Below are 15575 nucleotides of genomic sequence, written 5' to 3'. Positions count from 1 at the left end.
CAGGAAGGAGCGGGACGGAGCCTTCAACACACCGGACTCCCGCTCGCGGGGTTCTGACGCCGCTGTCGCGAAGTTCTCCACTGGGGCCGGAAGGTTCTTCGGATTTTGTCACGACAGTTTCAGTCGCAGCTTGGACCTCGTAAACTACCTACTCAATTGCTGCCACTTGGAGGCCGAACCAACACCACGGCGACGAGAGGCTCAAGATCTCGACCTCACGACTAATTTCACCCTTTCACGACAACAAGGACAGTGTGGCACCTAAGCTCGCTACATCTGCGCTTTTCATTGTACACAGTGGCACAGACGACCCAAGTTCCGGTACTGCATCGTCTGGTCAGCCGACACCCGCGAACTTGAGGCTCCTCGCTAGTCCGGCCCAATCTTCCCCGGAGGTGAGCTCCCATTCAATCTACCAGGCATCTTTCCCCCCTGGGTACTGGCGACCTCCGATTAAAACATGGCTCAATCAGCCTTCTCCGCACACCAAGTGGTACCATTGACACTCTGCAACACTTCGCTCGCCTCATTTCCTATACAAGAGGCTCTTCGGAGCCCCAAGGACAAGCAAGGAGCTCCCACATGGATGGTATGACTGTGAGAATGTCACACAGCGTACGAGAAAAATTCCAAATCAAGAGGCTGGTCCCTAACGGATGGTCTAGGCCCCCCTCATGGCCGGATTCGTCATGGCCGGGTTCACTTTGGCTAACGAAGCTGCCTCCACAGACAGACCAACACTGCGCCTAGTCATCACAACATTCCCCTAAGACGCGCCGCAGCTGTTGTCAAGTGTATCGGAAGGGACCGAAGCCACCGCGTATCTCGCCGCCTAAACGTCAAGAGGCTCAACCCGCTCTCGAGCTTACTGCCGTGTTACAGCCAAGAACTGGTACAGCCGCTTCTCGTTCCTCAGCATCAGGCAAGCTGTCTTAGCATAACCTTCGGAGCCTCATCAAGCCATCCAACGCTTCTGTTCCTCTGACCTTGGCATATCTTTGCTATCCGATGTTCTCCCATTCCCGTCTAACTCACGCTTCGCCAGCACCCGAACACTTTGAACAGCTTTGACCGTCTCTGCCCGCAATTCGAACCCGATCATTGGCCAGCTATTCAATATGTCAAAGTCTCCGCCATGGAGGCCGCTTCCGGTCACGGCCCCAGGTATACCCAATCTTTTGGTTGCCACCAACTTCACGGCCCAGTCATACAAGGTACACCTGACCGACCTTGCCAACGTCTGGGTGGAGAACATGGACAGAAGACCCATTATGGGAAGAGCATCAGCTGAGGACACCAGTATCGACCCAACAGACGGCAATGAGAACTTGCAGAGGTTACTGGATTGGATTCGAGCTGCCTTCGACATTGACGATCCAGGGCATCGCAACACGTCTCTGACTCTCGGCAAAGGCAAAGACGATTCGATAGAGGTTCAAATTACCTGCATTCTACCCGAGCCCTTTAAGCCTTTGAAGTGGCCACTGTACTTGAAAAAGTGCTCTGCCTCTGCGCTTGCGACGGAACTTGTGTTGCCACTGATCCAATTGCACGAAGCTCGAGCACAAGAGATCAACCATCTCATCGCCACCATTCGCGACAAGGACGCCGTTATCAACAGACTTGTAGACAAGCTGGAGGCCAACGGTATAGGGCTCGAGCACATCTTCAACAAACTGCCAGGCAAGCGCAAAGTCGGCAGGAAGGAAGCAGAAGGCAAGATCAAGGGCCTCGCGACCTTTGTCGAAGCAGACTTCAGAAACGATGGAGTACAAGGAACCACTAGATCAACGGACGTCCCTACGCTCCTTGACACCGTCTTCCGCGAAACCGGACTCAAGCACAACCCTGAAATGGAGTTTGAAGCATCAGCCATACTAGACACCTGGTGGACTGAACTGGGCAGAGGGAGAAAGCTTGTCCTCGCCGAAAGATCAAGGAGAGAAATACAGACGCCACCACCGCCAGAATCACCAGCGAAGGAAGAGCACGATGATGACTTCCAAGTGCAAGCCACGCCGCCTGGCTTCAAATCAGCGAGCAAGAGACGTGGTACCGCCACTCGTCAGACAGTCATTGACAATGATGATACCACATCGGACGGCGAGGACGAAGATGTGCAGATGACCCAGAACCCACCTCCTCTTCTTACGAAGGCCTCGCCGGAGAGCACGCCGGCTCACCGACTGGGCACCCTTGGCGGCCGGAAGCGACCGCCCAGCCGCTCACCGTCGTCAGCAATACCCGAGGAAGACGATGGTCTGACCTCAGAAACAGCTTCAGAAGCAGAGGAAGACGCGTCGTCCCCTCCTCCTTCCTCGTCCAAGCCTGCGCCTAGAAAAGGAGGACTTGGTCGTATAGGGGGTATGGGTGGTAGAGCAAAACACAAAGATTCTGAGCAAGAGCCTCAACCTGAACACAGACGATCGCCATCTTCGCCCTCTGCTTCTCAGCCGAAGAGACACAAGCTGGGAATGATTGGAAAAGCGCCGTCTCCAGAAGACAGCAGGATCATTAGTCGGGGTAGAAGTAAGAGCCCTAGCGCGGCCCCCAAGCCACGGGAAACGTCAGAGGAGCGAGCAGATCGGAAGCGAACCGAGCTGCAGAAGGAGCTGGAGAGGAAAGCCACGGGGCCGGCCAAGAAGAAACGTAGGTTCTGATGATGACAGAGAAGACACCCGCACTTGTCTTCTCCCTTCTCTTCAGCGTGATTATCACCGCTGCGAGCAAAACTTGCCAAGACAACCATTCCTTGACTACCTAACTTAGCGGGCGCAACTGACAGGATCGCTTCTTCACGTATGCGTACGTAAAGTCGCGTAGGTAGACGCCCGGTTTCTCTGCCGGCCGTGGGATGCTGGCGCTGCTGCATTTGAAGACACGCTTGTCACACAGGGAAGAAGATCAATCCGCTGGAGGATCTCGGATACGATACATTTGGAACAATACCTACCATAACCCCTTTTTTTCATTATTCCGGGTGATGACATGTCATTTCCGCCCGGCATCTTGCAGACTTGTGAGACTGACCCTCTCCGTCTCTCACCGTCGAGTCTCGGGTGGCTGTGATCCATTGAGTTATCGCTACCAAGCCATATTTTCTTGCCGATAGCGCTACCGTGCCTAGCTACAGAGTTGTTAGAACTCCGGATGAGCCAAAGAACCCTTCCGTGGCACCGGTTTCAAAGAGGTGGAACTCCTCGGCACCAGTCAATACCGACCACACAACGAAATCCCCCCAGCATACCTACTCTGTCACACACCACATGCTCCTTCCCGCCCAAGCGTCCCAGTGTGGCTCCTGTCAATTCCGCGGAGTCGACAGCATCAATGTACCATGCATTCTCAATTCTTCTTTGCATCCCGTGGATCTTCTGTGACAGGTGACAGAAAAAAAATGCTGTGGTACCAACATGGGTCTGGAACTGAACCGAGCGCGAGAAGACCGGGGAGTTTCTCTGAAAAGTGGGAGTAATGGACTACGTTGTCCATGGCGTTCTTGGCGCCGTTCGGGACGTAGAGGTAGGTTACGTCCATGACGCGGTGTCTTTGGCACTTGGAAGTATGCCCTGAAAATGAGAGACCGTTCCATTGTAACGGCCGGGAAGGAGAAGAAGCTGGTGATACGGCATGGCCATGAGCAGAGAGCGGCATATCAGCAGCTGCGCTGGCTTCAAGGGCGTATGGAGGGTGCCACGGTAGTGTGCGGTATCATTCACGAGCTACGGGCGCAACCCCGTCATCCAGACCGCCCGTATTGGCCTTGTTGAGCCGCAACAGATGGGTCGGTCAGACAAGCCATGAGCACTCGGGTATAATATCTCCGTCTGTCACAGTTCTATAATGGAGGCAAATACGAAGATCGATGTGTTTCAGGATGATGCACGAGCTATCACATGCACAATGCTCCAGTCGTTGCTGTTGCACTTGTGGAAGGGTTTCTCCGCCATCAGTCACTCAGGGTGTATTTCGAGCAGCCGTGTTTTCGGATAAGGCTGTGTGTGGGTTGGGGACATGACTGATAGCCTTGCGCGACCTCGACCCTGTGAGTCTATGAGATCAAGCTTAAAATCTTGGTTGTGGCAAGTGCCAAGACGAAGATGGAAGTTAGACACATTGCCCTATGCTTGTCCATTAAGACCACCTGGTCTCCCCCAAGGGCAGTGCAATGAAAACTATCGTGCAGGACTTGTACCGTGGATGTTGATAACCAGCTAGAGGTAGACTGACACCTCCCCTTCATCATTATTGGACTTGTGTTTCCGCTGCCTAGGTATTGAGCTAAGTAAGGCGCCATATCCGGCAATACTTGGTATCGACGATGGGCGTGTTCTTGGCTGGGCATCCTTGGTAATTACTTCAGGCTCCAAGTCTCATCAACAACAATGTCTAGCTGACTACAGATACTACGATTTACTCCGCAGAAGTTCACCCCGCCGACGTCTCTTTCGGAGACATACTTACCTGGTATTACCGACGACATGCTTCAGTGATACCACCGGTCTACGCTAAAGGAGATATCACAACTTGATTTTGATCGGCCTTTCGATAGCGCATCAGATATGGCATGATCAGCAGAGAACCCGAATTCCCCAAGGCTGGCTGGTTATGATTGAGTCTTTTTGCTGGGTTGAAGGGTGCCGACGTGGGTTATCACTTCTTGTCCGCCATTTCGGGTAGAGACGTGATGCCTGGGAAGGAGGATGCGAATCAGAGCTTGACAGATCACCAGTTGTCCCTTACCATGCATAATCTAGACGGCATGTACGCAATGTTAGTAGCGTCGAGGTGGTGAAGAAGCAGGCTCGTAGTCCAAGGGTAAAGTGGTAACAAAATGTCGCTTGCCATAGAGTTCCAAATGCGGAATTTCAAAATTCACGCTTTGCTTCTTCTATTGCGTACCTAGGTAGTGGATATCACTGCCTTCACCGGCTTCGTTTTCATTTTTTTCAGGTTATCAAGGATCACCGAAGGACCTTGACGCCACCATCACTTAGTCATCCGTCAGACTCAATCAGCTTACGCGAAGAAGAAGGGTTTTACAGACAAGAAAAGCGCGATCATGGACTGACGATGGTTGACGGACGGGAACGATGCATGCATGATGCTAGTGCACCGGCTTCCACCCGTATGCATAGGTAGGTAGGTAGGCTTTTGTTCGGTTTTCGTTTTGCGGTCAGGTTTTTCGGCCTTAAAACAGCATCTTTACGATTTGTTCCTTACCTGTACTTCCCTCAGGTAGGTAGACAATAGATGCGTGTAGCAATGCAAACCCCAAGTTGACTAGGATCTGAGCATTATGATAGCACTGGCTAGGTGTCTTCATCAAGAATAAACTTGGCTAAATCGTTTGACAGGTACGTGTAGTGACTGTGATGCTCTTCCCCGACTTCCCCTCAGTCTGAGATAAATACTTAGGTAGTGACAGATGATGTACAGGCCGGCCCACTACAGAAGACCTAGCAGAACGAACGGGCATTGGCAACCGGATTGGTTGGAGTGTTCAGGAGTATCAGTGTGTAGAAGGCCGGCTCTCTAGAGGTAGTTGTACGCTAGAGGTACATTCTCATAGAAAACCAGTTTACGCCATGATAGTCCCGGGTCAGTGTGTGTTAATAAGGTACCTACCTATCTTGGCGAAGATGGGATGAACAACGCTTACGTTGAAATAACGTATTTCAATTATCCCCCTCTTCGCTGTTGTTCACAGGACGGGGAGAAAGGAACAGAAGTGGAGAGCATTACTGTAGTGTACTTCTAGTGTAGGGCCCAAATACCTGGTTTCATCAATTGATAAGACACGCCCACAATTTCGATCAAGCGGGAGACCCCGATTAGATCGATAAGCACCAGATGTATTGGATGTGATGGCAACGAACCAGTTTCCAAAAACCTGGTCGGAGCAATGAGCGTTCAGCGCATCCCTCGTTTGACGAGAGTTACATGGAGGCGAGAGCTCCCTTGTTCCTCTTTGCCTTTTTGCGCCTTTGCTTTCCTTTCATTGGCTGGTTTCGTTGGTTGGAAGGACACTGTTGGCGGGCTGACCTCCTTGCCTAATAGAACGCCGGTGGATGGTACCTAACTTGCTATCACCTACAGCTACATATAGGTAGGTACATTGGACAGGTGACATGACAGGCAGGAGGACTAGTGGCCCGAAATGGGTAAAAGGCAGCTAAAGACTATTAGTTTCAGCGCTTCGGTGTGGTGAAGGGTAGGTACCTCTAGCGATGGTGGGGGTAAGGGATGGGACAGAACAGGGAATAACCTTTTTTTTTTTTTTTTCTTTCTGAGGGGGGTGTAGGATCGTGATATCCCTTCGGTAAGGTATGGGAGGGCTCAAAGAGATGAATGGAGACGCGATGCAACTTCCTATGGGCTGATCTTTTGGCGCCATGCTGTGCGTTATGAGGATTGCCCGCCGAATCTCAAATATTTCGACCCAAACCATATCCTGTGATGTCAGTTGTACCGATGATGGTTGCAGTAAACCGAATTGCGAGGATCTTTAGAGCCAAACGGGCCAAATGACATACCTAGCAACCTGTGGAGCGGATGGATGGTGAAATATCGATAGGTTGTTTATGTTTGACAACAGCCAAAGATAAGAAGAAAAAGGATGAAAGAGACGAGGAAAGAACGAGACGAACTTATCATCAGGCGGTGCCATAGGGATCCCACCGATGTCAAAAGGCAGTTGAGTGAGGGTTCACTTGGTCTTGGGTGGATGATCAAATCATGAGAACTCTTGGGTTTATTCAACCATTACTTGGGCAGGCACTTAATTAGGGTGTAGAGGTTCATGGAGAATGGGATTGCAGAATGGGAGGAGCCGCGCTGACCGAGACAGACAATCTTTCCCGGACTCGGAGTTGGGCTGAGACAAGACGGTCAACGGTTCAACGATGGCGTGCCGGTGGTATTGACTTGGTGATGTCTTACGTGTCGTCTGGTGAAGACGGGAACCGGGGCCTCGGGAATGGACAGCTGACCTTGCTGAGCGCGGGACGGCGGACCAGCCGAGGACTGTCGCCGTCGCGGTTTTGCTGGCAGTGAGTATGGCGGGGATGTTGACGACCTGAGTGAGTGGCCTTCCATCTCCAAAGCACCGGGTCCTTCACCGGCTTCAATCTGTTAGCGGACAGGGCAGCGGCATCAGTCAGTTCTTTTTTGAACATGTCTGTCTGACAGCTACTGGCCGAACAGATGCCCAACCCAGCGCGTGGCAAGGGTAATGTGTCACATTATCGATGTTGTGGAAGAAGCAAAGTTGAAGTTGACGACAGACAAGGTGGAAAGGCGGGAAGGGATGGGCAATGCACTAACAATCTTACAGGGCATAACAGGGCAAAGAGCGCTAGAACACCGACGTGAACACCTACGGACACTAGTGGTACACTAAAAGGTAAGTGGGTCAAATGCGACAGTGGGCGCCCGGGACCTAACTTGGGCCCCTCCCTGCAATTCCGCTTAGTAACGAGGCAGCCGTCCACTGTCGGGCAACCTACCTCGAGTCGACTCGACAACGCGGAGCCGACACCAATTCGTGGACGAGGTCGGTCCCATGTGTGTTGTACCCTCGAGACTAATGGCATCCATGCGCCGTCGCTACCGACAGTCGCTAGGTACCTACCTTACCGAAGTCTCCTTCAGCGCGACATCACCCAAGGATGTCGTCGTCGTCCACTCCGCAGACTATCATGGGCAATCTGCCAAGGTACCCAGTGCACAGCTACGGTCAAGACAAGGGAGGGGTGTGTCCTTAAGGCCGCTAAGTACCGAGTACTTACTACTTGTCCCTCTTGTTCCTCCAACTAACGTCTACTGATGTCAACAGGTGTGGGCAACAGGGACAACTCGCTACCCTCCTCACGAACGCTCCTCTTGTCGGCCCAAGCCGCCGGTTCACGGTAGAGGATGGACGGCAGAGACAGCGAGACATAAGCCGTGTTTCACCACCTGCGAGGCTGCTTCTCCTGCTGCTCCACGGGTAGCCGTCCCAGCCAGGCAAAAGCAGTGGAAATGGTTCGTGTTTCGGAAGGCGAACGAACTTGTTTTGACTTCGGAGACTGGACCATCGGGCAGGTCATCGGGTGAGGGACACACAATCCAACAAACTGACAGCGTCTCAGCGCGTCAGATTGGAGATTTGGGATCTACCCGAGATCTCCATCAGCCGATCTTCTTGGTACATATGTGTTGGCTTCAGGGCAAAAAGCACGTCTGCTAGCGAAGACGCAGTGCTACACCATCCGGAGGCCGTATTGGCCGCGAACCACCACCAACGCCCAAGATGCACTGCTAAGCCGGTCAGCCCCCAAGCCACAACTGCCTATCTGGAGGGAACGAGACTAAACGAAACATGGGATCGGAAGAGTAAGAGCCAGAAATACACAAGATACCTACTTTCAGTATCAACGTCTCGACGTGGAGGACAGTGTATTACTATCCGCGCAATAAACCGACGTCGTCAACTGAATCAATAAATGTCCACATATGATTGGCTGGCGGTAGTCGGTCACTGCGTTGCACCGTTGGGTGGCCCTTTTGCCTTCCCCCACGTTTACATTGACGTTAAGCCGTCATTAAACAGACCAATTTCGGACGGAATAGCGAGTCACCTGCACAAGAAAAGAAAAGAAAAACATGTATACTTTCTTGAATGCCTCCAAGGTATCTTCTCCCTTCGCGGCATCACTGCGATAACTTACAGCTATCACAGACAGTGTAGGGCCAAAATTCGTGTGTTGGACGGAAGAGCTCTGCCGTGAAGTCACTGGCGAGGATGGCTTTAGCTCAGCCTCCCCCGCATCTTGTGCTCTCAAGGGGTGGCTGTCACTGGTCTCGTTGGCAGTTCAGCGCTGCCCAGGGACTGGAGAGAGCATGGCCCACTGCCATTGGCACCACGGTTCCCAGTCCCGGGATACACTTGGTTTGGTGGACAGCAGGGCAAGACTTGACGCTAAGTAAGGTACGGATGAAGGTGCAGTCACCGGTTTCCTTTTCGAAAATTGCCAGTCTCGATAAGGACTCGACGAACATGCCAATGACAGTCGGACAACCGGACCCGGCACAACCTCCGATCAGTTTCTTAGGCGGATGATGGGCGATACACGATCTTATGGAGGTGTAGTCGGATCGTAACTCAATAAGTTCGATGTATTGGCCATTTCCGGTTCTGTTTCTGGCCCTGCGTTTGGGGGCAGTTCATTTTCTACTACCTAATTTCTTCCACCATCAATCGGGCTTTGGGTACCTCTACCTATTTCCGGTTGTGTCGCAGGCCTTGAAGTCCAGTCGAGACTGATATCCCACGCCTCAACAAATTTCCACCGTCTCTTTCACAGTTCGGTTCTTGCTTCAAACATACGTCACCGGGATCCCTTGACTTGTCCCCAGGTCTGACAGGCAATAAGAGCAAGTCTGACAGCTGGACTGTGCTATCCCTGCCGGGCCTTGCGCTACACTACGTACTATGTACACCTTTCCGTCCCTGTCCTTATCATTGCCCAAGGAGCGCTAGCGTTCGGCATGTCTCAATTGGATCTTTCAAGATCCAGATCACTGTGGGGCATGGTATGATGGCACGATTTCCACTATTGACGACAAATCTATCGACGGCAAGCCCACGCCTCTGGAGCCTCTCAAGACGTAAGACCAGTCATTCCAGATCAACCAGCGAGCCCAATGTTCTATATACTAGAAATGGCTTGCCAAGAATATGAAGACACAAGATAGAAAAGCTGAAGACTGGGGGAGGGCACACGCCACAGTCCAAACCCCACGCACAAGTGACTCGGGAGAAACGGAAACAGAAAACTAAAGCGCAACAAACAGGCACTGTCGCCTGGTCAAGGACCATAGTCACTAGTGGCCGCCTTATCGACGGCCGTTAAGTAGGCGCAAGTATTGCTAAGCCTTGGCAGTGTCGGCACCACTGCTTACCTACTTTCAGTCCAACCTCACTACCAACATAGCACCTCGCTACGACTTGTCCATTCCAGACTTGTCCTTCCAAATCCCCACCCCTCTCGCTTGTCCTTGCTCTCTTTCGTTTCCTGATCTACCCACTCTCCCTCCACTCTCCACAATGCCCAAGGGCCGACCCGACAGTTTGGAAACCAATCTGCATGCGTGAATCAGCGTCAGATACACATGGCGATTGGCTCATTTCTGCCACGCGAGCTCCCCTTTGTCCCATTTTCCTCTCCTGCCAACCAATGGGAGGCAGGCCTCGAAACTTGGCCTGCAAGGCTGAGTGGTACTTTGTGTTCGGTGTTCACATCAAGGGAGAAGGCGAAGACGCCATGTGATCCTCTCAACATGCAACCACAGGCACCGCACATGGCTTGGAAGATACGGTGGTCTCTCGCCAGGTGCTCTGCATCATTGTGGAATGTTCTTTAGGGTTCTTGATGGCGTCAAGTATTGACCCTGTCTCGTCGTCGCCTGCCTATACGACGTCTAAGAAAAGTGCTTCTCATGCGAGACGCTCCCTCTTGGCTTGTACTAGCTCGATCATCACTATTTTCGTCCCTCGTCGTCGTCATAACATCCTAGCCCTCTTGAAAACACATGGCTGTAGTCTTGGCCGTTTCGAAATAGCCGAACACTGCTTGGCCGGGCAGTCAGGTACATTCAGCTGCATGGAACACTCCAAATGCAGGTCCACCAGGGAGAGAATGCACGTCAGGTTTCTATTCTTGGTCATCGCGCTATGCACCACGAATGCTTCACATATCGTGTCTCATGCTTTGCTGGTGATGCAGTTGTATTGCACTCCTCGGGAACACGAGGTCTGGTTGACGTTTGAACGTTGATCGCACACCACTTCACAACAACTCGGAAGAGTGCACTCCAGCTCTCGCATCTGCCCTACACCTCAGTCGCTTCTTTGCGCACAACGACCCAGTCCAATAACAGCATATCCAGAGGACTGAATGTAGAGGTACGTAGGTAGCTAGCACGATGGCGCGTCAAACAAGCCGCCATCAAGGTGCTCATTCATCCACCTGCGAACTGAACAAAGCTCGGTTCCAAACTGTCGGAAGAGTGCCGGATCGAATGTTTTCCTCTTCTTGACGCAGATGGAAAATCTGTGTTTCACGGATTCACCGATTGGGACCTCGGAGCTTAGTGGGCTTGCATGACACAACCTCAATGGAGTTATGGCGTTTTTCGTGATCAGTGTTGCTCGCCATCCTGCGTTAATGACAGGGACAAGGATGCCTCTACGTTGAGATCAACGCAGAGACAGTACACAATGGTGGCCCGTACCTGTGAACGAAAGGAAAACATGTCAGCACCGCGTCGTACACACCAGACACCACTCCACGCCATTTCTTCAAACTTGGGGACGTTGTTATCGACCAGGTCCTATTTCTGTCTTGTTCCTGACAGTTTTGTCCGTTCGAGTATCTCTCAGCCATTCCATACACTGTCATATACTCCCTATTCCTTAGAGAAGTCAGCAGCTAGCAAGCCCCATTTCTGACCCCATATGAGGTACACTCATGTTAGAGTGGTTAATACCAAGCAAGGAATCAGGGGTCAGAGGCTTCAGTGGCTTGCATCTCCCCATTACAATACGAACTGCAAGGAGACGGATATAGGAAATAGGGTACCAGGCGTGCGTAAGGCATGTAGTTCTACGGCGCAAGCGGCGTGAAGGCGGATAGGTTGGCGGCAAAGTGCGCTTGTTGGACGACATTGCCGTGGCCAACGAGACGCGGGCAGAACTTGCCACGCCAGGCTCTGCAATGACATTCCATGTTACGTAGAACCTGAAACGGGTGCTGGAACACGGCAAAACGCAAAAAAAAATGCGAACCTCTCGTCAACGGTTTTGGTGATCACATGAGATCGGCGGTAGGGTTGCCATGCTTCGTGTCGAGACATGTTTGCCAGTGGCTGGAAGTGCGGTCCAGATTTTCCGAAATACCTAGGTATTGTTGCCATCGTCATTGTTACTACGGCATTTCTTGTTGAAGCTCTAGTGTACAGCTGGTGATGGTCTATAGGTACATGGCATGATGGTAGATCTGGAGAGCCTGATACTGACGGCGGGAGGCCTTTCATCTCGATGCCAATCAACGTACGTGGCTCTTGAGATGGCATGAAGTCAGAGGATGCAGGACGATGACATGTATCACACTGACCCATACGAAAGTTCGAGAATAGAACCTGAAACTTGACTGATGTACGGTGACGAGAAAAATATCGCCTTTTCAAAGGCGGGATCTCCGTGGGGAGAACTGAAGTCAGAGGTCGGCAGATCGGCAAAAGAAAAGAGATGGAAGGACCTTTGGAAAACTTCCAGAACAAAGGATTATTGTTTTTCACCGAATGACGTCCCATCGCCTTCAAATTACGGGGGCTTCAACGTTCAGTGGTTCAATATCTTGGTGGCCAACAGGCCATTCCGTTCTTTTGGTGCCAGAGACGGAAGCAAGGAAGCATCTGCAACCAGACTGAAAATTGGCCGAAAGATGGGAAATGCATCGAGATCCGTAATCTCCATGTCAATTATCGACTCTTCAGAACTGCTGGCTGGCACTTCGGCTGAGACGGAAATAGCGAAGGATTCTCGGCGTGCCATGACATATACCGGGCTAACGAAGATAATCTTTCCTGTTCCATGGAACCACATACGGTAACGAAACCACAAGAGGGGTTTCGCACCATTCCTCAACGGTGGTGTAAGCATGTCTTGTGGGCGTGGCTGGCGGTGAAGACGAAAAGGGATAAACGTCAATTCCCGTCCTTCGAGCAGAACGGTGCGTATTGTCGCCAGGTAATCGACAAGGCTGCGACTTGGCGCTTGCGTCACAGTGTTGAGTCGATAGATGAGTGAGGATGGGACATGTTCAACGTACAGGTTTGCGAGTGTTGGTGGTCAAGCCACGGTGATAACGACGAATCTCGCGCTTTTCCTGGTGTTCCGAGTTCTGCACCCCCCTCTTGGATTTCCCGACCCCCTTTTCTTGACAGGGATTAGTGGCAGGACTTGGCAGAGAGGAGGTATGTATACAGTAGCACACTCGCTCAGCTCTCACATTTGCTTTTCTTTTTTTCACCAGTAAAAATCGTGGCGCCCAGTGATGTTCGAATTCGTTCGCAGGCTGCGAGCCACAATCGAGATTTAGACGTGTGATGGTCACACATGTAGTGGAAATGTGGAAGATGGGTGGACGCGCGCAAGGGGCGCCTTTCCGGGTTCCTCTATTCCTTTCTGTCTCGGGCCGTTGAAGATGGAAGGAAAAGAAGAGGAAGAAGGAAAATAGTGACATGTTGAGGGAAGAAAACCATAAGTCACTTGAACGAAGGAATTTGTTACCTTCATGAGAAGAAGAAAATGTCAAGAACATGAACGGTACCTGAATAACGTGACGTTGCTGACGTGCGGTTGGTACGGGGAAAGAAAGCAGATCCAATACGGCCCGGTACCAAGACGTTGCGTTCTCGGCACGGTCTGGTATGTCTGAAAAGGAGGTGAGAACTTGAGAGGATCAGCCGGCATCAGTGCAACCCGCTAACCCCAGCTGTTCGCTATCTCGAGGCTACTTTATGAACGCCCCTAGTGTCAATCATCACCCAAAACAGAGCAAAAGCTGGTACAGATCCTCACTGTCACCCACAGGACGTTTCATCAAGAAGTGAGCACCGGATATTTCCCTGGTACAGCGCTTGCGCGCTTATTGCACGGCTACATTAGGCGGAGCATGTATGCGGTGTGGTTTTGCTTCAATTGAGAATGGAGGTCACCACTGCCCGTCTTGAGGTCACGTCCAGTCCTAGGGCTAGAGGTCAATCTCTCCAGGGTAAGTCACCCCCAAAGCCTTCGGACTTGCCTACCTACATTACGCTCCGTGCCCAAGCTATGCTAGGAGAAGTAGGGAGCCTCTAGAGGTAGGTAGTATAGGTATGCTGCCAAGCTGCCACTCTCATCAACACTCCTTCTTCGGGTTTGCCCAGACTGCCAGCACAAGGAGTTCCGCGACACGGCGCGAACCGTGTTCCTCCTTCCATCAACCTCGCTTTAATCGCAAATCTATACATCCGCCAGCACCTGGAGATGCAGCTTTTCGCAAGACCAGAGAAAAAGCTTGAATCCTTACTAGTTCAACGACCATTAGGTACTCACAAGGTTTGGACCCCGTCGGTAAGTGGTAGACTACCGAAGCACCGCCAATTCCTCGAGGTCATCGCCTCCATGTCCAGATCTTGAGTCCTCAATCACTAGTAGGTAGACCTCACCTTCCCACGATACCCATCAGCCCCCTCATTCAGTGTAGGTAGCCTTACACGTCCACTGCAAAACCCGCAACATGAACCAACCCCACCCCGAGAATGGCAAAATCGTCCGATTTTCTGGAAGGGCTGCAACTGAAAATAGATTGGTGCTCATTGGCGCGATCTCAATCGAGATTGGTGGGCATCGCTTATCTGTGTGCTGAGGCGTTCATCGCTACATGTGCATGCTTCGTGCCTTTGTCTGGAGGTTTGCGTACAGGCAGGGGCAGGTAAAGTTCCGTTGTAGCCAGGTTCTAGACTGGCTGGAGTCAAGTGTGGTGAGCAACTCTGCCTGCCACGACATGCCTCCAGTCCCACCTGCAAGGGCAACAACAACATGAAGATGACTTTTCGGCATTGGACATTTGTACGACATTGACTAGGTACCTCTAGCTGACACGGATTACCTGACTGACAGAAACAGAAGATGTGGGTGGTGTGGAGGTGTGACGAGTCTCCAGGAAATGGATTGAAACCACCTCAGGCATTGATCTTGGTGGAATGCAAATGCATGACTGACATCCCCTCCATAGTAACCGCAAGCGATAGATTGCCGCAAAAGGCCCCTGGTGATTTGAGATTCAATTGTTGTTGGACCTCATCAGGTACGTCCGGATATGTGGCTGAAATGCCCCGTCTGGTGGGTGTACAACCGTGGTGTAACCACACACACGTCCACGCCGTTGCTAATCTGTGCCGGGCCATGGTTCTCGTGGCCTGGCTGGCCTTTTTCACGGCCCCTGTGTAAAAAGGGCTTGAGAAGGGCTTGTAAAAGCTTGAGGGCTTCAGAAGATAGCGAATAGATGTTGCGCTTCTCTTTTGAGAATGATGATTGCTATTGGGCATCGAAATGGCTGTCAGACGGATGACCACTGAGAAGGGCCAAAAAGGGGAGGCTAGTGATGCGGGATTGTCTCAATGTGTTCGATTTCTTCGAATCTTTGAACGGGGCTGAAGTTGGTGGTGACGGGGAGGATGGGAGATGCGCGGCATCACGAACTACGCTACCTTCTACATAAACGCGCACCAAAAATAGTAACCAGACGCGCTTGGTAGACGCACCTCCGGAACAACGGTGAGGCTGGCACTGAGGCTGTGGGAGCCATTTGCTGAAGATATCACGAATGTTACGATCATTGGTAGACATTGAAAACTTGCGGTCGCCAGAGGTTTGCGTAGCAGTCTGGTACTGTCGGCCTTGGAGAGACAGAGAAAGAAGTACCTACCTGGGTACCTCTAGTGAACGCAGAAATTTGTGAAAATATTCACAAAGACGGTGAGTT

General features: G+C 51.7%; 5 protein-coding genes across 5 annotated transcripts; 2 read left to right on the top strand and 3 right to left on the bottom strand.

Moving 5' to 3' along the window:
• Positions 1-460: 460 nt before the first annotated feature.
• Positions 461-2660, top strand: B0T23DRAFT_310440 (XRCC4-like factor-domain-containing protein; the record flags this gene model as incomplete). Its single annotated transcript, XM_062834586.1, has 3 exons — positions 461-589; positions 734-794; positions 1066-2660. 3 exons carry the CDS (start codon positions 461-463, stop codon positions 2658-2660), a joined length of 1785 nt encoding a protein of 594 aa, XP_062696355.1.
• A 4832-nt stretch (positions 2661-7492) lies between these two features.
• On the top strand, positions 7493-8682 carry B0T23DRAFT_375854 (uncharacterized protein). Its single transcript, XM_062836913.1, has 2 exons — positions 7493-7754; positions 7838-8682. The coding sequence occupies exons 1-2, from the start codon at positions 7671-7673 to the stop codon at positions 8228-8230; spliced, it is 477 nt and encodes a 158-aa protein (XP_062696354.1). The 5' UTR covers positions 7493-7670; the 3' UTR covers positions 8231-8682.
• Positions 8683-8835: 153 nt separating this feature from the next.
• On the bottom strand, positions 8836-9201 carry B0T23DRAFT_312045 (uncharacterized protein; the record flags this gene model as incomplete). Its single annotated transcript, XM_062834671.1, has 1 exon — positions 8836-9201. A coding segment is annotated over one exon (366 nt), but the record flags the coding sequence as incomplete, so codon positions are not given.
• A 2447-nt stretch (positions 9202-11648) lies between these two features.
• On the bottom strand, positions 11649-11898 carry B0T23DRAFT_427138 (uncharacterized protein; the record flags this gene model as incomplete). The annotated part of the gene is made up of 2 exons (XM_062840043.1): positions 11649-11754; positions 11831-11898. 2 exons carry the CDS (start codon positions 11896-11898, stop codon positions 11649-11651), a joined length of 174 nt encoding a protein of 57 aa, XP_062696352.1.
• An 82-nt stretch (positions 11899-11980) lies between these two features.
• Positions 11981-13305, bottom strand: B0T23DRAFT_375850 (uncharacterized protein). The gene is made up of 3 exons (XM_062836912.1): positions 13056-13305; positions 12876-12977; positions 11981-12721 (listed from the first exon to the last, which is right to left on the bottom strand). Exons 1-3 carry the CDS (start codon positions 13287-13289, stop codon positions 12386-12388), a joined length of 672 nt encoding a protein of 223 aa, XP_062696351.1. The 5' UTR covers positions 13290-13305; the 3' UTR covers positions 11981-12385.
• Between the last annotated feature and the right edge of the window lie 2270 nt (positions 13306-15575).

The sequence above is a fragment of the Neurospora hispaniola genome (genome assembly GCF_033458365.1).
Source record: "Neurospora hispaniola strain FGSC 10403 chromosome Unknown B0T23scaffold_2, whole genome shotgun sequence".
In the NCBI taxonomy this organism is placed as follows: Eukaryota; Fungi; Ascomycota; class Sordariomycetes; order Sordariales; family Sordariaceae; genus Neurospora; species Neurospora hispaniola.
Note: the sequence above shows the minus strand (reverse complement) of the source record. Positions and strands in the feature narration are given on the sequence as shown.